Genomic DNA, 23,469 nt, shown 5'->3' with positions numbered 1-23,469 from the left:
TGCTCTATGGAAGATGGCAGGAGGCAGAGAAAACAATCAGCTGCCCAACCCTATGATATAGGCACTATTGTTATGACCATTTTTGTAAAGACAGGAAGCCAAGGCCCATCAAAGGCCCCTCACTTGCTGTTCTGGTTTGCTAGCTGCCGGAATGCAACCCACCAGAGATGGAGTGGCTTTTAATCAAAGGGGATTTATTCCAATAGTTCTTCAGAGGAAAGGCAGCTAACTTTCATCTGAGGTTCTTCCTTACATGGGAAGGCAGAGGATGATCTCTGCTGGCCTTCTCTCCAGGCCTCTGGGTTCCAACAACTTTCCCCGGGGTGATTTCTTTCTGCATCTCCAAAGGCCTGGGCTGAGCTGCAAGTGCTGAGATGAGGTATGCTGAGCTGCTTGGGCTGTGCTACCTTACGCTCTCTCATTTAAGCACCAGCCAATTAAGTCAAACATCATTCACTGCAGCAGACACGCCTCCTAGCCGACTGCGGATGTAATGAGCAACAGATGAGGTTCACGTACCATTGACTCATGTCCACAGCAACAAAACTAGTTGCCTTCATCTGGCCAAGCTGACAATTGAATCTAACTACCACACTTGCCCAAGGTCTCACAGCCTGTGAACAACAGAAATCTAAGCCCAACGTTGTGCTTCAAACCAGTCAACTATTCTGCCTCTCTCAGAAATTTAAGAACATACTAAATCTTCCACCTGAGAGCAAGGGGCATCAACTTTAAAGACTTTTTCTTTTTTTAAAACAGAGGTGTGATGGCAGGAAACACTGACAGGAAATGTCAAATATTCAGTCCAGAAGTCAAAGGTGAGATATCTGCTAAAACCATGCAACCAAGGCTGCCAGGAATTATTCCTCCTCAAGGGATTCTTGGGTGCATGCACTGGGAATCAAACCTGGGTCTCCCACACAGCAGGCGGGCATGCTACTGCTGAGTCACCCATGCACCACTCTGCCTCAAAGGATTTGTGGGCAATTAAAGTCTAGAAGGGAAAGATAATAAATGAAAGGGGAAAGTCCAAACCACTGTCAGAGGAATTCTCAACAAGACAGATGGGTTTTATCTCAGGGCCCAGGACATCTTGACCGGCCTATCAGCCACTTCCTGCCTCAGGGAGAAGCTGGCTCCCTCCCTCCCTGGTTCTTATACACCCACTTAAATCAGCTTTCTCACACCCAGCATTTGCTTTTATTGCTTGATTACCTTTCCCCAGCATGGGATTCATAAGTTTCCCAGACAGGCAGGAAACCAAAACACTCAGCAGGAGTATAATAGCCACCCAGTCACGGAAATCTCAGATTCCTTCTCAAGCATTCTGCGGAGAGAAGATGCCCACAGGCCTGGCAATTAGGCCCAGGCACTAATGCAAGATCAAGCCAAACTGATACAGGGACAATGAGCTCATGCTGCCACAGAGCACTCTAGAGAAATGTACACATTTTTAAAATGAAATCTGCTTGCTAGCTGGCTCTACCTGGCATTTAATTACACGAACCTGAAAGGGTCAAGCATACCAATGATACCACCAAAAGCAAAACTAAAATCTCAACTCTTCCACCCACACACACTCCAAAGCCTCGAGGCAACATGATCCACAGTGAGAGACATCAAGTCAAAAAACAACACTGCCTGGAGGTCACACAGGTCTTCCTGGGTTGATGTCGTGGGCATATGGTTTGTTCTCTAGGGAACATGCAATGCCAGACTGAGGACCTTGACTCTCCACAAACTCAAGGCAACATAAAACAAAATCATTTCCAGTCTGGGTCTGAGTTTATCAAAATAGGTGCCTATGGAAAACAGCCGGTGTTTTGCCACAGAGCTCAAATAAAGGTGGAAATTCTCCAGTTTTTGAGGAAGGAGGGTTTTCTCCAAATAATTTTCTTAAACCAGAAGCAGCTACAAAGATCTGCCTACAGGCTGTCACTTGAACACAAATTGCTAAACAGCAAAAGAACAGAATAATAAAAGTATTTACCTCATAGGACTTTTATGAGACTTAAATAAATTGCTTTTTGTAAAACACTTGAGAACAGTGCCTGGCACATAGCAAGCATAATATAAATGTTGGTTGTTCTAGTTTGCTAGCTGCCAGAATGCAATATACCAGAAATAAAATGGCTTTTAAAAAGGGGAATTTAATAAGTTTATAGTTGACAGTTCTAAGGCCAAGAAAATGTCCCAATTAAAACAAGTCTATAGAAATGTCCAATCAAAGGCATCCATCCACGGAAAGATACCTTCGTTCAAGAAGGCCGATGAAGTTCAGGGTTTCTCTCTCAGCTGGAAGGGCGCATGGTGAACATGGCATCATCTGCTAGCTTTCTCTCCTGGCTTCCGGTTTCATGAAGCTCCCGGGGAGGCATTTTCCTTCTTCACCTCCAAAGGTTGCTGGCTCGTGGACTCTCTGCTTCATGGTACTGCAGCATTCTCTGCTCTCTCTGAATCTCCTATTCTCCAAAATGCCTCCCTTTTATAGGACTCCAGAAACTTATCAAGACCCACCCAATTGGGTACAGACATGTCATCACCTAATACAGCTTAAGATCCACTCTTGATTAAATCACACCCCCAGGGAGATGATCTGATTACAGTTTCAAACATACAGTATTGAATAGGGATTATTCTGCCTTTACAAAATGGGATTTTGATTAAAACATGGCTTTTCTAGGGGACATACATCCTTTCATACCTGCACATTGGTCTAATGGCATAAATTAAAGAAATACTAGCCAATCACCCTTAAATTAAAATCCCACTCTTGCGTACACAGGCAGCTTGGTTTTTTTTTCAGCAACGTGTTTGTGATTGTATTCTCCATACACAAGTTACTTCCTACTGTTAAAACAGTCCCTCAATGACATGGTCGCGTTAAAACTTACCGACATGTCAAAGAGCATGTGTCAGTCCAAAGGCCATCACAACTGTACCACACATGACACCATCTCAACAAACCTGATGACCCATTTCAATAAATAAGATTAAGTCCTAGTGAGAAAGAAGGACAAAGTTCAGTAAAATCAATTGGATTCTCTTTTTTTTTTTTACATGGGCAGGCACCGGGAATCGAACCCGAGTCCTCTGGCATGGCAGGCAAGCATTCTTGCCTGTTGAGCCAACGTGGCCCGCCCAAATCAATTGGATTCTAAACATCAACTGTGATATATTCCAAATCTGGTTTGAAATCTCCATTATACCATTTCTAGAAAAAATATCTAAGATTTCTTAGCAAAAATGTCCAACGTTCCCTGCCAAAAATCAATTTATCATTTGGTGACTGTTCCCATCACCTCAAAGAAGGGAATAACTAGGGAGAGAAACTAATGAAGAAATGTGTGTTTTCCCATAGATGAAAAAGTTCTATCATGAATTTTGAGCACCAGTAGCCCCTGTTACACTCTCCTATAGAAGCAACATGAGTTTGGGGGGGTGTCCCCCTAAGCTATTTTAGATTTCACAAAGGGCACTGAGGTCAGTGTCCCTAAAGATGAACAGATCTAAAGGTGAGCCCTCCATCCTTCCAGTCTGTTCTGTAGAATCTGGGCCACTCCAATTTGTCAAACAAGAGCAAAACTGAACAATGTACTCCACAATAAGGGAACCAAAGAGCTAATCCCTTTTCACTTATTTCTTCATATTTTGCATCCTCTTCCCACAACCAATTAATTTTTTTTCATAATACACATGTGACCCAACCATTCCTGCCATGCCCAGTCATAACTGACCTCTCTTTTCCTCCATACTCTCACCAGTAGACTGATGGAACAGAAAACTGGGAAGTCATTTGGCTTCCCTTTATAGCTATCATCAGTTTCATGACTCTGCCAACTAAACTGAGAAACTCCTTTGGGGCCATGTCACTCGATTAAGCACCCCTCTAGACTTGGCACAGTATCATATCATGATAGAAGAATCTGATGCACATTCCCTGATGGGCCAGGGTAAAAGATCAGTAAGCAAAAACTTGTCCTTCATTATAATTGTCCTCATTTATAGCCACCACACCACTGGCATAAAAAGCTTTTTAAAGCCAACACTACTCTCCATAACCAGGACATCTGTGATACTCTATGAATATTTCTGGGACTTCAGCACCAGAATGGTAAAATTTTATATCATCAATCCCGCATCTTACTCAGTGTACCTATTCCTGAACAAAGACCATCCAGTTAGCAAAATAATCAATATCCAATCATTCAGGAACTTATCCATTGATCTGGAGGCTACTCTGACCCTCTAGCTCTCCTCCCCCACTGGCCACGCCTCTTCTCTGAATAGAAAGGAATGGTAAAAACCAAATCTGCCACACATGGCCGACCAGTAGCAGCTCTGATTTAAATTTGAGGGTAAAAAGAGTCTACACCTAAGGTCTAAAATGATTTTTTACATCATCCATGGCTTAAGGAGAACCCAAGTAAAACATGACTTTGAAAAACCATCACTGAAGTTATTCAGGATAACTTGCCTACCACTTGTGCAGAAGATTTTGGATTGAGAGAACTTTTAGGGATTGGGACTCAGGATATTTCTCCAGCTCTCTGGAGAAGCAGTAAAATTTAAGAGGTCACACTGGCTGATACAATGCCATACACCCAACCCACACACTCCAAAGGTCTGTGGGCAGGGAATAAAAGCAATGTTTTAAAGTATCTACTGTATGCTAAGTCCTCATGGTAGCAAAAAGAAAAAACCACAACAATTTTAAATCGGAACAGTATTCACAAGCTACCAACAAAAGCTACCTCGTTTGATCTCAAAAATAGGGCAAATCTTCTTTACTCCATTTTATAGATATGAAAGTAAGGCTGGTAAATTTAAGGGACTTCCCCACTACCTCCCACAACTTGTCTGTAGAAGGCCAAGACAAGGACCAGATAACCCATTCTTAGTTTATAGCTTACTTTATTGATGTATGATATCCTCACACTTGCTGCTCATCTTTATCATAAAAGTCACTGTTCTAGATGCTGCTGATAGAGCAGCGAACAAAATTTCTGCCCTCAAAGACCTGGCATGAGTAGGGGGAGAGATTACAAACATATAAACAAATGGGTTAAGTGTCAATAAATGCTTTTGGGAAAAACAGTAAGAAACAATAGCAATGGGGAGTTCTGACGGGTAAGTCAGAGAAAGCCTGTCCGTAAGGTGAATTCGTGCAGAGACCTAAAGGAAGTATGTGGGCAAAGTATACCAACTGAAGGAAATTAGGTTCCTGGCAATAAATGTAGAATCTAAGGTAGGGGAATGGCTTGGTGGGTTGGAGAGCAGCAGAAACAGAATGAGCAAGGGGGAAGGGACGGCTCCTTAGAGGAGGTCAGGGGCAAGATCACACAGAGGCTTGAAGACAGGAGAAGGAGAAGCAGGGAGGTTCACTGAGAACATACTATAGTAATCCAAGCAAAGATTTAATTCTGGATAGAATATATAGCATGTGCAGACAGGCCATTTTAAAAGCCTTCACCTTTTTATTTTTCCCAGTAAAAGGAAAACAGCCACCCACCCCTTCTCTTCCATTTGCAGTCTGGCAACTTGTTCTACTACTGATTGATTTAGAGAAAAGGTGGCCAGATGGGATGATGTGGTTTTAAGTGAGATGTGTATTTACCACGCAAATGGTCTACAGGTATCAGCTGAGGGTCTTTGGAGAGGCTAGGTTAAGGAAACAACTGAACTCTCAAAGGCTGGAATCTCAGGGCAAAAAAAAAAAAAAAAAAGCATTGACTTTGGATTCCTATTACTTCAGGATATACTCGAGGATGTTTGCTCTTTAAGTATTTTGAGATTCTTTAGGTTATGGCGATTAATTCTCTGATATAATGCTCCATAGGCCGGGATAATTTTTTTAAATACCTGGAGGATATTGATCTCCTATAGATGGTGGCAGCATTTTGAGGCAAACAGATGGAAAGAGGAGAGGAGTGGCTCTGTGGTGCAGTGCAAGTAGCCGTTGTTTTATTTGGCTTTCACTTAACCAGTGATTAGTAACCCCCAGGAAGCCTGGAAATCACTCACACACCAGCATTCTTCAGAGAGGGGAACCTGGTCTTGGGACCTCTTAAAGACATAACTTGAGGTCACTGGAGACAAACAGAATTTAGCTTAGGAAGAGGCAACTTAAAAGAAAACGGTAACATGGAGCTGGCATTCATCAAGATCCTTAATGACTGTGTTAATTTCTTTTCCTTTCTACACTCGGAGCTCAGGCAAACAAACCTACCTAGCTAGAGGTTAATGAAAAAGCGAGTCTTTTGCCAGCTTTCGTCACCTTCTGAGACTGCCAGCCTTGGCCCTCAGGTGGTCTCTCAAAGCTACTTCCCTATAACCAATCTCCTTTCTACTGGAACTATAAAGGCAATAAATCATTTTATCACCAAGACTTACAGTCTCTAAATAGCACTCTCTACCAATAGAAAAGCACTGGCATTCAACCAGAATACGAACTTGATTTGGTTTCTGGACTTCTGTGTTATGCTTTGTGAGGCTGTTTTTTAAGACACCTGGGGCTTAGTCCTGGGAAAGAGAACTAGCATAATGGAAAATAAAAGATTCCATTAACTCTATGACTCTTGGAGCTAATGAAACCTATTGCTGGTGCAGCTCAAGGCTTAAAAAAGTGGGGGGGGGGGGGCAAAAGGAGACTTTTCCTCACTAAATCACCTCCTCTCTGCAAATTATTTCATTAGCAAAAAAATTCAAATTAACATCTCTCCAGTGACTCACCAATTCAGCAGAGCCACTTCAGCACGGCAGCAATTTCACTCCCCTCCATAGCAGATCAAATGAGCCTGTGCTGTGACTTACATAAAATCCTTCAGCACCCATATTAGCTCTTCTTTCCAGGGACATTCTCCACATCCCAGGTGAAAGAAATGCTATTTTGCCACTGGTAAACCCCATACCAATCAACTTCAGTTGCCCCGGCTCTGAATGGCAACTTTGAAACCAAGCACCTCATAACCTTTTCGTTTGATTTTAAATCTGAGACGGTGAAGACATTGCAACGCAGAAAACATGCATCAAGAGCATCAGGAAGCTGGCTGCCCTGAAGTAGAAGACAACTGCTTCCCACCCTGGCCCTCTGGCCTTTGAACTCAAGAGTCACAGGTTTCAGTAAGGAACAACGTGCTTGCAGAATTCAGAGGAATCCAGAGATTCTTTAAATGGGAAGTACTGCGAATCACAGGTAGTATTGAAATACCACTCAGGCTTCCATTATTAATATAATGAACATCCCTCACTTCCTTCAATCGAATCCATAAGTCTCCCAAGCCTTACAAATATTTATAGCATGCTTAAATCACCTTCCCAATAAACCACCCTATGAATTAAAAAGGGCCCTTACTAACTTTATTCAGATCGTTATATAACCCAGTAGCTCTCTTCTCAAGCATGGTCCAGAATGAAATGTTCTCCCTCATAAGATGTCTGCCACTCCTGGGCTGATGCTTTGAATCTTTTCATCACAATGACAAGGGCGTTCAGGACATCAAGGACATATTAAATGCCATGCCTATACAGGGACTCAGCTACGGCCAGCCCCGTGCCTGAGGCAGCACTGTAAGGGCACATCGAGCTGGGGTGCTTGGGGCTCAGGGCTGAGGCCCTAGAAAAGGAGATGGCGAACTTCTTCTGAAAAGGCACACATAATAAATATTTTAGGTTCCGTGTGTCACACGGTGTGTACCACAGCTATTCAACTCTATTGATATATTGGGATAGCAGCCATAGATAATAAATAACTGGGTATGGCTAGTTCCAATAAAACTTTATTTACAAAAATAGGTGGTGGGCTGGATTTGGCAGATAATCTCAAAGCTACTATTGCAACAGACAGGGGAGATGTTCTGAGCCTTTTAGTCACCTTTTCCATGGCAGCTATCATAGGCATATTGGAGAAACTTCCATATACCCTTGGAGTAAAGGCAAACACCACTGGGCTTGGAGTAATACTGCAAAGTGACCTCAAATCGGGAATATGCAAATGTTAGTCAGTCTCCTTTTACAAATGTAGCTATATTACAGAAATGGCTGACTTTGGTTGGCAGGCCTCGCCTATGCACAAAAGTCTCAATTAATTAGTACAGGGCAAGTGAAGGAACAGGGCCTGTTGGGGAATTGTTCCCCACCTCTTCTAAGCAAGCCAGCGGTGATTAAAAATGATAAAAATTTAAGGAAGAGTTGGTTACTGAGAAGCTCTACATGACAGAAACAAGCAGTGTTTCTAAATTCTGAATGAAATGCAAAGCTCTGACACTCTTATGGGTCCCAAATTAAGTTCATCATATACATTTTTTTTAGTGAAGCCTTTTAAGTATGCTAAGCATGTCCCTCCTTTGATGCTGGAGAGAACTGTACGCCCAGGAAACAATGTTTTACTACAATGAAACCTCTCAATAAAGCTGTCACAGAATGACAGAATTTCAGGGCTGACAGGGACCTTGGCAGACACACTATCCAGCAGTTGTCAGCCTTCTCCCACCATGTATGCGTGACAACTGGTGTCCACAGGCAAGGGGACCCACTCGATAGTCTGCCCACTCCACTTCTTTCTCTGCTATGTAGAGTATTCCAGTAGATGCAGAAGAGTGGCATGATTATATAAGCTATTTGAATCTTGTCTAGTTTTGTTTTGGTAAAGCATTAGTAAAGTTAATAACCTTAGTATTTGTCTTCTCCTATACATTCACAATAGCACAAGTGAGAGCTGATGTATAATTCAATTGAACTAGAACTTCTGCAGTAACGGGGCTTTTAACTCATACCAAGTAGATGAAGGACCTTAACAACAGCCACGGAGTCCAAGCAGGCTTTGCAAACTGAATCAAAAAGTAGAAACAGCCACACGCATACTCGTTTTATAAACCCACACAAAGCAGTTCAACTTCTCTGTGCACAGATTAATTTAAGCTACCTTAGACCACAGTCTAGCAAAGAAAAACTGATGGGATGAGAGGAATATGACAATATGTATACACAGACCTTTCAAATAAAAGATTTTAGTTACTGACAAGAAGCGCTTATTAGCGCCCAACTGTGTAATAAGTAATTCTATGCCCCTGATTCTGCCATATCTCTGAACACCAAAATCTAAAAGAATGGCAGATTCCCATTTTCTTGGAAAACCAAGAACTAAGTAGAGACGTATAACCCCCTTTCTTTTATTTTTAAGCCAGTCCTAAACCAAGCTCAGCTGTCTCCCTAAAACAGCATTTCTTCTGTGTGTTGGTCATTGTCTGTGAATTTAAGGGCGTTATGTCAGCTAAGTTTGAAAAACTTAAATTGAGTCAAGCATCGATCTCTCTTCTACACAAATTAGAGTCTGTAGAATACATGTGTGCATTATGGAGCGCCACTGGGATATGGCAGCAAGCAGTACTGCCCAAACTTATTAACCACAAGCACTCTTTTCGGGAGCATATCTCATGGGATTAGTGTTCCATAGAATCCACTTTGGGAAACGTCACAGCAAAATCATATCCAAGACAGTTGGGATTTCCCAATGGGTGGGATTATCTGAGCCTGAAGTTCTGGTCTTCGATATCAAACTTCTCTAGTGTTCTAGAATGAGGCAATCTAAATAGAAAGATTACTAAAATCCATTTGACCCACTACAACTGTACAGTCCAATATTGTAGCCACTTAGCTACATGTGGCTATTTAAATTTAAACTAATTAAAATAAAATAAATTAAAAAATTCAGTTCCTCGGTCATGCTTGCCACATTTCAAGTGCTCGACGGTATCACCAGCTACTGTATTAGCGTCACTCTAGACCATTTCCATCATTACAGAAGGTTCTACTAGACAGCACTGAACCAGAATATAAACTCCCCATGTTGAGCGACGTGTCTGTTGTGTTTTCTACTGTATCCCCAGCTGCATCCAGCACAATGTTTTGAACACAGCAGACGTTCAACAAATGGTTGTTGAGTGGTACAGTGAACAAGCCTCACCCCTGCTCTGCCGTTTCCTACAGCTGCTCGAACTCCTACCCCTCTCCTCAAAGTCTCTCCTGACCAACTAAGGAACATTCAACATTCCCTCACCATGGGTCCCAGACTGTTACCAGGAGGTCAATAATGAATGCAAAAGTAAGTACTTATTCTCTTTGAAACTGATCAAGTCCTGCCAGAAAGGGGTAAACACAAACATGGATCCACTGATTTGGGGCAACTCAGAGGATCTACATTCTAGGACATTTCAAAACAAGTCAACCTGCAAAAACCAACATGCATATTTTATACAGGGTCCGACTCACATATTTCCCAATTCTAAAAGTCATCATAGAGCAGTTCCTTCTCAGTTTGTCTTTCTGATTGAGTGGATTTAGTAGACGTCGAGTCAGCAGCCAGCCCTCTCGCTGCCTCTAAAAACAGAGGAGGCAGGCGGGCCATGGTGGTTGCTCAGCAGGCAGAGTTCTCGCCTGCCATGCCGGAGACCCGGGTTCAATTCCCAGTGCCTGCCCATGCCAAAAAAAGAAAAAAAAATTGGAGAGGTCAAGTGTAACAGCTAGTTTGTTATGGCGCCTTTGTCCTCGGGAGCAGAGTCGAAGTGATTTATTCTACCACACCTTACACACCAAACCTCCCCTGAATGGTCATTTTCCACAGTCCCCATAGCTCATCACCCAATGTGTTCATCAGAGTGATAAAAATGTAAATGCTTCTTCTATTTAACACTCTTCAAGACTCAAGTGGACACTTTCACAATCACCCTTTTCCCCCTAACATAAAAGCTGTATAAATCTGTGATTAATTATGTCTCAGGAACCTGTTAATCCCCCTTGTTCCTTCCAATTAGCAAAACCACAACCGGTGGGTTTTCAAATCCTTGACAAAAAACTCAGTTGTTCTGATTCATCTACCTTACCCTTTCCTGAAAACCACTTCTCTCTCCTTTTGCATCTTTAACTGTTCTGTTCAATAAATGTTTTTATTGTAAGCCTCAACTGCTATTAAGAAATCACAGACTAAATAGATGTGGTTAAATATATCCTTCACTCCAATATTCAGATTTCAGAACATCTTTTTTTAAGCCTCTCCGAAAGCATTTATTCTAAATAATGTAAGGCTGTGTCTCCTTGCATTAATTTACTTCATTTGTGCACGTCAATAATGTGACTCCAGGATAGAGGCCAACGGGACACTGGAGAATAACAGAAGACAAAGTCAGTGCCACTGCAGCCTGGGGACGGGTTTACAGGTCAGGCCCCCGGGGGGGCGGGGGGGGGTATGATACAGTTACACCATCCATGTCAAGTGGGACCAAGGGCTTTGGAAGGGAATTAAAATTCAGAGCAGAGCTCCACCTGGAATTTTAACCAGATAAGGAAGTAACTCAGTGAAAAGCTATTAATGAAATGATTTCTTTTTCTTTGTACAAAAAAAGAAAAGACTAAATCCTTGCTTATCGATGGTAGAGAAAAAAATAAATTGAAGAGCCCTGCTAATTTAAGGGATGGGTGGTTCAGGACATCTGGCTGCAGAAAAAGTGCAACATATGCAAGTAGATAGCTCCCAGCTGAAAGTCATCAACTCAAAACTCCTACCCACCAGTAAGCTTTGCTTATAATCAGGCTAACAGCTGTTTAGATTTGAATCACCTCGGAAGGTACAACCAGATCCCTAGGCTGACAAGAATCAATATATCAAAACCTATGACCTTGACTAGACTAGGGCAGCTCTTTTTTCTCAAGACATCCAGTCCTAGAAGATATAAAATTAAGTTTGAAAATAATAGGGAAATAAATTTAAAGCCCATATCCTAAGTATTTGTGTTCATTTTGAGAAGTGTGAAGTAAGCTCTACGTGACTTTACAGACACTTATGTAAGATGTTTGAAACATTTGGGAGCATTTATTCAATTAAATGGCTACATCCTATTTTTTCATTTCAACTATTATTGTCTGTTCTACTGAAGATGGTCTGAGGATGCTGCCTGCCTCTTGAATTTGTTAGTCTGCCTTACTTGAGATGCTTGAGAGAAGCAGATATTTTAAATTTATGATTATATTTTGAATGTTATGGGATTCTGATTAAATTTGTAGATGATGCTTAATGCCTTAGGAACTTCAATTTGTTAAATTTAGAAGTTAAGTGAAATGTGAATCAACGAATAACTGAAACCATTTTTAACATGAAAATTACTAGTTTATACATTCAATCTACAAAATTATACTTAAGGATTAAGAAATACTAGGTTTTTAATTTACAATTTTAATAAATTCAATAATAATTGAAAAAGAACAACTTACTGTAAATTTTCTTTCCAAGGACAGAAGCCCCCATCCATTATTGAAAATACACTGATAATTCACTTAAACTTACACCCTATTATTTTAAACTTTCTCTTTTGCTTTTAAATATATATATATTAACAATGACAAAGTTAAAAGGCAGCAAAACAAATCCCCTAACAAATGAAATAAGCTCTCTCAAGAACATGCTGAAGTCGTCTTTCATCTACAGCATTTGAATAGAAAATCACCTGGGAAAGGAAAAGTGTTAAATGAGATGGTAAGGTGGTCACCACTGGCACTATTGCTGATTAAACAGGAATGAAATGAAAGTACAATCAAGTCACTGGCCCCACTGCCTCCAGCTGGGTGGCCAAACCTGTAAGACCAGGCAAGCAAAGTCAGTCTGTGCAGTAGACCAAGCAGAGATCATGGCAGCAGGGGCACATACATCCCATTTCATAATGCCATGTGGAATGGAGACTCACTGCTGCAAGTTCATCTAATTTTTCCAGATATTTTTGAATCATGGCAACTAATGATTAGAATATCTGCACAGGCAAAGCATAACATGTGCGTGGGCCATGTGGCCCTCCAACGCCCATTTGTGGCTTCCAATCTACTAGACAAAGTCAAACTCCAATATGAGACCTTGCCGGCCTAGATCCTGACTACCTACCACTCACCCCACCCCATCCCCACCCCCACCCCCACCCCCATCCCCATTCATACCTCATGCCAAGCATCCTGCATCTCCTGTAGACAATTCCATTCCCAAACTCCATGGTTTTGCTCATGCTGCACCTTCCTCCCAAATTCCCTGTCCTTTCCACCTGGCAAGATCACCTCCTTCATAGACTACGTCTTCCTGTCCCCAAGTAGAGCCAACCACTCCATCCTCTGCCTATTACCCAGACTTCCATCACAGCCCTCATAATACGTCAGCAATTATGTATGAAGTCTGACACATAAATACACTTAGAACAGCACTTGGCAGGGAAAAGACCAAACTAAACACAGATGACTTCATAGGACTTCTCCATTGCAAATAACAGAAACTATTTGCGTGAGCTTGAGTAAACATAGAAGTAACTCACTGAAGAGGCTCAAGGCATGTCACAGAAGTGAAGGGAGGTGGCCAGACCTCAGGAAAAACCTGGAAACAAAGACTGGAAATCCAACCAACACAGAGGAAATGTTCTGATTCTCATCTCTGTTTCTCCAGAGATGAACATGGCTGCTCCAGCTCCTGAAGTAGCATCTTCTAGACTTCCATGAACATGCTCACTTTGGTTGTCTTTCCAATTCAAAACTCCTGAGAGGATCCGCTTCTCCCTTCCTGTCCAATCATATTACCAGTGGGACAAATACAGTTACCAAGAGTCTGTGGGAGGCAGTTCACCTAGGAGAAGTGACTTCCAGAAAGTCTCTCCAAAACTGTTTTCTAAGTTAACACTGATCAGAATCCTGCGCTAAGGAAAATAAGGAAGTACAACACATGCAGGGTGGGTCTACCCACCAAACTGGGCTGCTCAGAAAGCCTGGAGTAAATGCAATTTATTTGAATATAATGGTACCAACAGCACATATTATGGCATGTGGAGGTGCTGTCCAGGTAATGCATTTTAGCTACTGTAATTGTTCTCTACTTTACTTCAAAGAGAAATCCAACTTCCTGTACCTCCCAGAGGAATAGAATAATATCTGTGAGCTCTGAATAGTCGGCCATCTTCAATGGCTACTCACTTAAGAGATTCAAATAGAAAGAATTTTTAAGAGTAGAAGGTATAAAAGGCAAAATAACAGAGAGAGTAAAAAGATAAGAGAGAGTAAAAAGAGAAGTAGATGCTACAGGTTCAGAAGGTTGGAAGAAGGCTAAATATATGATACATGGAATTTTTTTTAAAACAGTGAAACCATTCGGGGTATGCTCTGTAATGGTGGATACTTGACAGTATGCATTAGTCAAAACCTGTGGAAGTGGACAACACAGAGATGAACTTTGATGTACGCAAATTTTAAAAAAATCATTTAGGAAGGTAGGGGACCCCAGGACACAATATAGATAATGACAGGAGAATCCAACTGTATTACAAATGTATGAAACAATCTTACTGAAGAGAGTAGGGAAAAAGGTGCTGACCTAAGTAATTCTGGAAATGAATGGAATCTGTAAGAGTAAAGGCAAAAAGAACTACACTTAACCATTGTATTCTAGTTGATAAAATTGTTCCCTTAGGGATATTTAACAATTCTGACACTGCTGTACATATACACTGGGATTGGAACAGTTAAGTAAACAGACGGCAGAGATGGGAGCCAGATTTCTCACGGCTGAAGTGGGAATTTACAGATAAGCAAGGGGAAGAAGATAGAATGATGTATGTGGAGACATCAGCATGAACTCATGTTTAACTTAATACACATGTGGATGGTTACACTTAGAAATATTTATAGACATGTGTATATAATGGGTCAGTATATGTGTTTCCTTGCTCTATCAGCTGAGTGGGTCTAAAAGAAACACCCCCCAGTAGCAATGTGCACACCCAGCACCCATAGCTTGGTTTCTAATACCATTCTTCAGTGAAGGAACCAGCATTCACACCAGCCTTGGGAAAACAGCTGATTTTTTTTTGCTCTGCAAAAACCTACAGCAGAGCATCCAAAAATTGATCATATGTTAAGAATAAAACAGCTGATTTTAAGACTGGAGCAGGAAATATACAAGATGCACCAGAAATTAAGGAAGTGTTCACACAATGATAACAGCAAGGCATAAAACCCCAATGATGATGGTATGTCAAGGGGACACAGGAGCCAAGTCAAAGAATTCTTAATGGTCAAAGCTTAAACAATTTGAGCAAGAAAATAAAGTAGTATCGCATTATAACCCAAAGCGTAAAATAAATATCCATGAGTCCATACAGTTATAAACAAATAATTGAATAAATTAATAAATGAAGGACGAGAGATAAATCTCCCAAACCGAAGAATTCCAAGTAAATTATGCAGCTACTCTTAAAGGAGCAGGAGTTTAAGCTCCCCATTCTTTGAAGGAGCAGACTGACTTTCTTCCAAAGCGTCAAGTATGGAAAGGGAGAAAAAGAAGAGTAACTCTACAGTGGAGAAACCTGACAAACACTAGCTTAGCCAAGTGATCAAGTTTAACATCAACATCCCCAAATCATGTAACTACGTACCCTCCACATAATGTAAGAAAAATGGCACTTTATTGATTTTGCTCCCTCAAACCATAGCTCCAATCTAACCATGAAAAAAACATCAAATTCCAGTAGAAGGACATCCTACAACACGCCTGACCATTACTCCTCAAAACTATTAAGGTCTTCAAAATTATGGAAAGTCTGAGAAACTGTCACAGCCAAGAGGAGCTTAAGGAGGCATTAAAACTAAATGTAAAGTGAGATCCAGGAACAGAAAAAAGACATTAGGGGGAAAATTAAGGAAATCTGAGTAAATTATGGGCTTTAGCTAATAAGAATAATCTATATTAGTTCATTAATTATAACAAATGTATCATACTAATGTAAGGTGTTAATAATAGGGGAAACTGGGGGGGTGGGGGAAGGATAAAGGAGTATATATGGGGAACTCTCTGTACTGTCTGCTCAATTTAAAATCTCCTAAAAATAAAGTCTCTTTTTTTTTTTTTTAAGTAGAAGGAAAGAGAAGAAAGGCAGGACAAGGATTTGTGATTGGGAGATTGCAGACAGTACTAAGTGATCTGGTCTCTCGAACAACTTCTCATGTGGCTGTCCTGCTACGGTAGAAGTCAGTACTGCAAACACGTCTGGCAAAAGCGCCTCAAAAAGCTCCTCTACTCAAAGCCAGAGAGAACAGCACCCAGCCACAAGAACATGCCAGAGCACAAAACAGAAGCTATTTTTACGTGATGCCAGGAATTTCCAAAAATTTTCAAGCAGCTGATGCAAGAGTTTCACAGAATGTAAAAATTACTTCGGGGCTGAAAAAAGATGCAACTAAAAGACGAAGGGGGATTCTCACCTAAATACTTTACAAAGAAAGAACAAGAGGCAAGGCCTCAGCCTATAAAAGACTCAACAGCATTCTTCATTTATCTGAATCAGTTTCCTAAGGTAGCCACTCTCCCTTTATTGAGAAAAAGACTCTCTGAAGATGAGCCGCCAAATCCTATAATAACCAGACTATCCAGAACGCTCGGGGCAGGGGGGACACTAAACCTCGGAGTCTGATTAATTAACATTGCCCTGGTATTTATTCCGGTCCCTGGCTCGCTAGCTCTCCAAAATTCAGGCTTCTACCCACCAGGGTACAGCTCGACCCAAGTGCAGAGCAAGTGTAACTTCAAAAGGCAATAAACAAACATGATCATGAAAATGAGGCCAGAGAATTAAGAAGAGGAAACACGCTAGAGTCCAACCCCAAGAAAACTACCTCTTTCTTCTTGTATTTTTAAAAGATAAAAATATTCTCAAATATGCAAATTGATGCAAAATAGCACTTTGCTTAAAAAAAATTATTGAGATTTTGAAATATTTTTGTTTTGTATGGCTTTGACTCTGGAGTTGAAAATAAAAGGTGCAGACACGCTGGAAGGCTGGTGTGGCAGCGGTGTGGCCGGCAGGGAAGCACTCGGCACCCAAGAGGGATAGCCCCTGGTCACAGCCCCACTTGCAATGTGGGTGGGTGCTGCTACCTGGGAGCTCTGTAACAGATCCTGGGAGTAAATTCAACACTTCCTCAAAGACAGAAAAGTCAAGTCTTAGACCTTTATTCCTCTCCTAGGTAAAGTCCTGGCCAACACAATTTGTACTGTGAGACTAAGAACTCAAGCCCAATTTAGAACAAATACATTTACTGAAAACACTGTAATTCAGTCCATTCCTAAAACTATCTTAAATAGATGTGAAAAATGCTCCAGTGATTTTAAGAGAAAAGATAATGAATTTGGGTGAATCAGGGGTTAACTTTTTCTCTAAAGGGCTAGACAGTAATTTTAGGCATTGAGGAATGACTGTGATGGTATTTCAAAAAAAAACTTTATTTACAGAAACAAGAAACAGACTAGACTTGGCCCACAGGATGTATTTTGCCAACCCATGAATCTGATAAATTCCATCATTTTAATTAAAATGGTATCATTCATTCGAATTTCAGTAACAAAGCAAAAAAAAAAACCTCATTTATTCACACGTCAAGAGGAAAGTCAACATGAATCCCCTAAAAGTCTGTACACATTCCTTAAAGAAACTCATTTGAAATAAAACAACTGTGAGCAGCACCTGGATGTAACCAAAGAAAATCCGGCCATGGAGAGCTTCTCCAGGGAGAAATTCTTTTTCTCTAAGAGGAAGGACTTGGGAGAAACATACATCATACAGACCAGACTGGAACTTTTAAAGGACCTGCAAAGCTTATTTCCTCTTTTGCTCTCTTCTTAACACACTTCCTAGCATGGCTTTCCGAGCAACTCCAAACTTCCTAATAGGGCATACAAGACCCTACAAAACCTTCTACAACTAGTCCCAACCTCATCTCCAGCCATTCTCCACATCCCTTCCCATCCCCAATCTACACTCTGATAATATCATGAGTCTCACTACACCTCAAGACATCATTATCCACATACTTGCAAGTCTCTGGGCCCTTACCAGGGGTAACCATATCATTTATCTATCATTTATGCTAGAGCATTCTTGAAAGTGATAAGTATGCTATTAATAATTACACTGACCAAGTGTAGCCCAGGGCAGACCATAATATAAAGTCATTTAGCCTTTATTCATGATGATTTATCGGTTGTCAAAGGCCTTGCTACCCTATTCTGGTGAACTCCTAAAGATCCTTAAACGCCCACTTAAAATGTCCCCTTTACTGTGTTTCGGTTGTCTTCTTTTGGCAGAAGTAACCAACCACTCCCTCATCTTTATATCTAGTACAGCCTTTATCATACAGTTTTTTGTTTTTTTGAGAGGCTTGCTTCCTCTATACCCTTGGCTTTGCACTGGGGTTGGCTTATAGTTTGTGCTCAAAAAAATTATTCTTCATTTTCTTACATTAATATAAACAACATATTTGCCTCAAAGCCATTCTCTGTATAGCACAAACCAGTGATTCTCAACTGGGGTCCATTTTTGCACCCCAGGAGATAAATGAACATCTGCAAGGCATTATGGGTTGTTACCCAGGTGGAGATACCATGATAGCTAATGGCCAGGGATGCTGCTAAACATCCTCCAATGCACAGGACAGCTCACCAAGAAGGAAATAATCAGCCCAAAATGTCAAAAGTACTAAAATGGAGAAATGCTAACATAAACTTAAAATTTCAGCTCACTTCCCCTTGAAATTACTGCAAATTTGGAATTACAGAAATAAACAGTCATGAAAATTTCAAACACATATGCTATACACATTTTTAGAAAGCCAACATACTCATCGCTTTTTACTATAAGACAAGTAAAACTGGTAACACTTATTGTAGAGATTCATGAACTGGTCTGAAAAGAAGTGTGGACACACAATGCTACTCAGAATGCTTTGAAAGTAATTCTCATGTCAACTCTCATGTAGAACTTATTCATCCAACATATGAAAACTAGAGAACAATTGCAGCTTTCACAAAATAATAGTACAGGGGAAATTCCTTGACATAAAGAAGAACAAAGGTGAAGTAAAAGCTACAAATTCTGGACCCTTCCTGAGTCACTGACTTGGGATTTAAATGAGATTTAAGTAGTATTCATTACAAAAGTTGGATTTAAAACTTTCTCAACTATTATGAGAACCCAAAAGCATTATTCTATGCAAAACAGATCAGAATATTTACAAGATACTTTCAACCAAATAATCTCATAAAATGAATTTTTAAAGATAAGCTCACCATCAACTACTTAATTGCTTCCATTAGAACAAATCTTTTAAGCTCCCATTAATACAGATCTGCATTCTTCATCTTTCACTCTGTAAATTTTCCGATAATCGAGCTTAAAACATACCACATATTTCTCTGTATTCATAAACAGAACACACTATGCCAAATTCACCTTTCCTAGCTATCCACAGTTATCTAAACTATTTTTAATGTTGCATTATACTGAGAGAATATTCATAGCCTGTTGAAAGGGACAGAATGCTTGAACCTTCACTAAATGTCCCCAAATGATCACAGTTTGGCTGAACCCATTTGCTACTGTATTTTTCAGCGTCACCCATTAAGCTGCAACTACCATTCCTTCTTGCCATCAGTGAATCTGCCCTTTGGTGACTTTCCTGCAGCTGCAGCCTCTTCAAATTTAGCTCTTCTAGAAATGTGGCATGAAGTAATGAACCAGAAACACCTCATCTAAAACATGGGTAAAGAGACCGAGAAAATGAATGTTTGAGAACTTCTTCTATAAATAACAGGTAATAAGCCTTATAACCTGTGAATTCTCACATTTATGTATGGTAAAGCCTTGGAGTTCCTCCTCACCCTCACCCTCCCAAAGAAGGGGGACATTTGGGTAAGGCTTAAAAGGTCCAAAAAGGATTGGTTCCATGGACAGAATGAGAAACAAAAAGGGGGAGAAAATTTAATACGAGCCACAACCACGAAAAATAAGGTTATTAAACTCTCGAGGGATGATGTCAGGTTAGTTATTTACAACAAACACCTTCTACTCCTAAAGCATATATTTTTCTTTAAGAAAAATAACTGAGATTTGCAGATGTTATTTAAAACTCTACCCAAAATGTGCACTTAGGCCCTTACAAAACTTTAATTCAGAGGTATTGATTTTTTAAAAACAGGCAACACATAACCAAAACATCCTGTCCATTTGGCAGCTATCTTAAACAGCCTGAAAAAAAGCCACTAATTGAGAGTTTTAGGAATGACTCATACATCAAGGTGACTTTTAAAAGTTTATCTGCATACTTGCAGACAATAATTTTGTGTCTGTGTCATCCCACCACCAATATTCCACTCAATCAGAAGACACAACCTACCTCAGTATCAAGCTCAGTCTACACAACTAAGAATGCACAGAATGCACATTTAATGTTTCTGGACTAAAAGTTTAGCTTGTGCCTTCCAAGAGACAGAAATATAAAAAGCACCATCCAAAGTCAATCTATTATAAGGTCTGTGTTTCTTAAACATTGGAAACATTTGATAAAAGACCCAGTTGCACAACAGCATCCATACCTAAATCATCTCATTCCCAGGCCTGTATTTCTCCCAGAATCAGCTAGGATTTAAAAAAAAAATCTCTTAAATGACAGCTCATACACCATTGCCATACACACTAAAAAGGCATCCGATAATACTCAACATCCATGCCATTCTTGGAAGAAAAAGAAGATAGGGATGGATACTTTCTTAACATCATAAAATATATCTCAACATGAAAGCCAGCATCATGCTTACAGAAATCAGGACAAAGTAAGAATGTCATCGTCACCAGCATCTTTCAAAATGGATCTAAAATTCCAGCCAATGCAACTGTTACTAATAGAAAGCTAACTGAGAAAATAACACTGAACTGATCCATCAATTATAATAAATGTACCAAACTATGCAAGATGTAAATAACAGAGGGAACTTTGGAGAGGGGGAACGTAGGAACTCTCTGTTCTTGTCTGTGTAACTTTTCTTTAAACCTACACCTGTTCCAAAATCAAACTTTATTTTAAAAATTGCAAAATAACTAATTATGAACGATAGCTGAAGAAAAGACCTCATATCATGATGGATACAGAACAAAAAGAAAAATCAACAAACTTAAAAAGAAATGTTCAAGTTTGTTTATACTCTGGTCATTCCCAGAAACTGTGGGTATTTATGTGACACCTGAGAATCAAAGGGTGCTGGTTTGAAATGTTTGAGATGATATATGTACCCTAGAAAAGCCATGTTTTAATCCTAATCCCATTTTGTAAAGGCAGCCATCTCTTCTAATCCCTATTCAGCACTCTGTATGTTTGAAATTATAATTAGATCATCTCCCTGGAGATGTGATTTAATCAACAGTGGTGTTAGGCTGGAGTAGGTGAGGGTATGTCTCCACCCATTTGGGTGGGTCTTGATTAGTTTCTGGAGTCCTATAAAAGAGGAAACATTTAGGAGAATGTAGGAGATACTGAGAGAGCAGAAAGATGTAGCCACGAGAAGCAGAGTGCCTACCAGTCAGCAACTTTCTGAGATGAAGAAGGAAAATGCCTCCCGGGGAGCTTCATGAAACAGGAAGCCAGGAGAGAAAGCTAGCAGAAGACGCTGTGTTTGCCATGTGCCCTTCCAGATGAGAAAGAAGCCCTGACTGTGTTCACCATGTGCCTCCTCACTTGAGAGAGAGACCCTGAACTTCATTGGCCTTCTTGAACCAAGGTATCTTTCCCTGGATGCCTTTGATTGGACATTTCTATAGACTTGTAATTGGGACATTTTCTCAGCCTTTGAACTGTAGACTAGAAGCTTTTTAAATTCCCCTTTTTTTAAGCCATTCCATTTCTGGTATATTGCACTCCAGCAGCTAGCAAACTAGAACACAGAGTTAGAGCCCAGAAGCTATAAAAGTCAGCAGTACCCCACACAGAACTGTTTAAAAAGTTAAAAAAGGGATCTGACTTTGACTAGAGATATGAATGAAGCTGATCTGGATAGGACTAAGGTATGTCAGAATACAGGGTAAAGGATGATATCGTCCGTATTTTAAAAGTTCAACTTGTATGTGAGACTAGAAGAAGAGACGTTTATTTGGTGCAAAATCTATATTTTGGGTAGTGCATTTCCTAATTTAACTTGCATGGTCAGTTTAGTGGAATACCATAAGTACATGGAATCTTGAATAGGGCATGAGATCTTGTTGGCTTGTCCAGGTTACTGTGATGCTCCAATATATCCCAGAGTAATTCGGGCAATGGAAAAAGTATTTGCAAAGTCCCCATGGGGGACTGGGGAGAAAGGAGGAAATATTCAACTTCCCCATCTGGAGAATTTCTGCTTTTCTTGCAAGCAGTGAGGACAACCAAATCAACAGGCGATGCCCTCAATCTTGGGGTTTGTCACTATGAAACTTATTCCTGCAAAGGATAAGCTAAATCTTCTTAAAATGAGGCCTAAGAGTCACCTCCAGAGAACTTTTGTGGCTCAGATGGGGCCCCTGTCTCTAAGCCAACATGACATATGAACTCACTGCCCTCCTTCCTACATGAAATATGACTCCCAGGGGTGTAAATCTCCCTCGCAGCCTGGGACAGAAATCCCGCGATGAGCCAGGACCCAACATCAAGGACCCTTGACAAAATGGGGAAGAGAGAAATGTAACAAAATAAAGTTTCAGTGACTGAGAGATTTCAAACAGAGTCAAGAGGTTTTCCTGGAGTTATTCTTATACATTATATAGATATCCTTTTTTAATTTATGGTGTATTGGAGTGATTGGAGGGAAGTACCTGGAACTGTTGAGCTATGTTCCAGTAGCCTTTTGAAGAAAACTGTATAAAGATATAATTTTTACAATGTGTCCATGTGATTCTGAAAACCTTGTGTTTGATGCTCCTTTTATCCAGGGTATGGATAGATGAGTAAAAAAGTATGGATAAGAAATAAATAAATAATGGGGGGACAAAGGGTAAAATAAATTGGGTAAATGGAAATACTAATGGTCAACGAGAAGGAGGCATAAGGGGTATGATATGTATGAGTTTTTTCTTTTTCTTTTTATTTCTGTTTCTGGAATGATGCAAATGTTTGAAAAAATGGTCATGGTGATGAATACATCAATGTGATGATATCGTGAGCCACTGGTTGTACACCATGTATGGAATGTGTATGTGTGAAGATTTCTCAATAAAAAAAAATTTTTTTTAAGCTGTATGGTGGGGGCCACATATTCTTTTTCCATGTGAGAATCCCCTTATTGCAGCACCATTTTGTTGAATTTCTGTTTTGTTTGTTTGTTTTATTTGTTTGTTTGGGAAGCTCATGGGCAAGAAATCAATTAAAAAAGAATTTTTTTTAAAGAAAGAAATGTTCAAGACTTTTATGAAGAAAACTACAACACCCCGAAACATCACTAAGAAGGATATAAATTTAAAAAACGCATAATATGTTTGGGGACTAGATTTCACATCATAAAGATGTCAATCCTCACTGAGTTACTATAAACCCAACAGTATTTCAAAATCGTTTGGGAGGGTACAGCATGGCACTGGAAAAGCATATCCTAGAATTCAT

General features: G+C 40.2%; 1 protein-coding gene across 3 annotated transcripts in view; it reads right to left on the bottom strand.

Annotated features, from left to right (window-relative positions):
• The window catches only part of OSBPL10 (oxysterol binding protein like 10), a 328,106-nt gene that overhangs the window by 230,219 nt on the left and 74,418 nt on the right, over positions 1 to 23,469 (bottom strand). The window contains exon 1 of one of the 3 annotated variants that reach the window (XM_077129922.1): positions 12,979 to 13,158. The exons of the other annotated variants lie outside the window; for them this stretch is intronic. Coding sequence (XP_076986037.1) covers positions 12,979 to 13,043 — 65 coding nt within the window. The 5' untranslated portion in view covers positions 13,044 to 13,158. Of the gene's footprint in view, positions 1 to 12,978; positions 13,159 to 23,469 lie in introns of those variants that run through there. 3 annotated transcript variants of the gene reach the window in all.

This window comes from Tamandua tetradactyla, chromosome 15 (genome assembly GCF_023851605.1).
Source record: "Tamandua tetradactyla isolate mTamTet1 chromosome 15, mTamTet1.pri, whole genome shotgun sequence".
In the NCBI taxonomy this organism is placed as follows: domain Eukaryota; kingdom Metazoa; phylum Chordata; class Mammalia; order Pilosa; family Myrmecophagidae; genus Tamandua; species Tamandua tetradactyla.
Note: the sequence above shows the minus strand (reverse complement) of the source record. Positions and strands in the feature narration are given on the sequence as shown.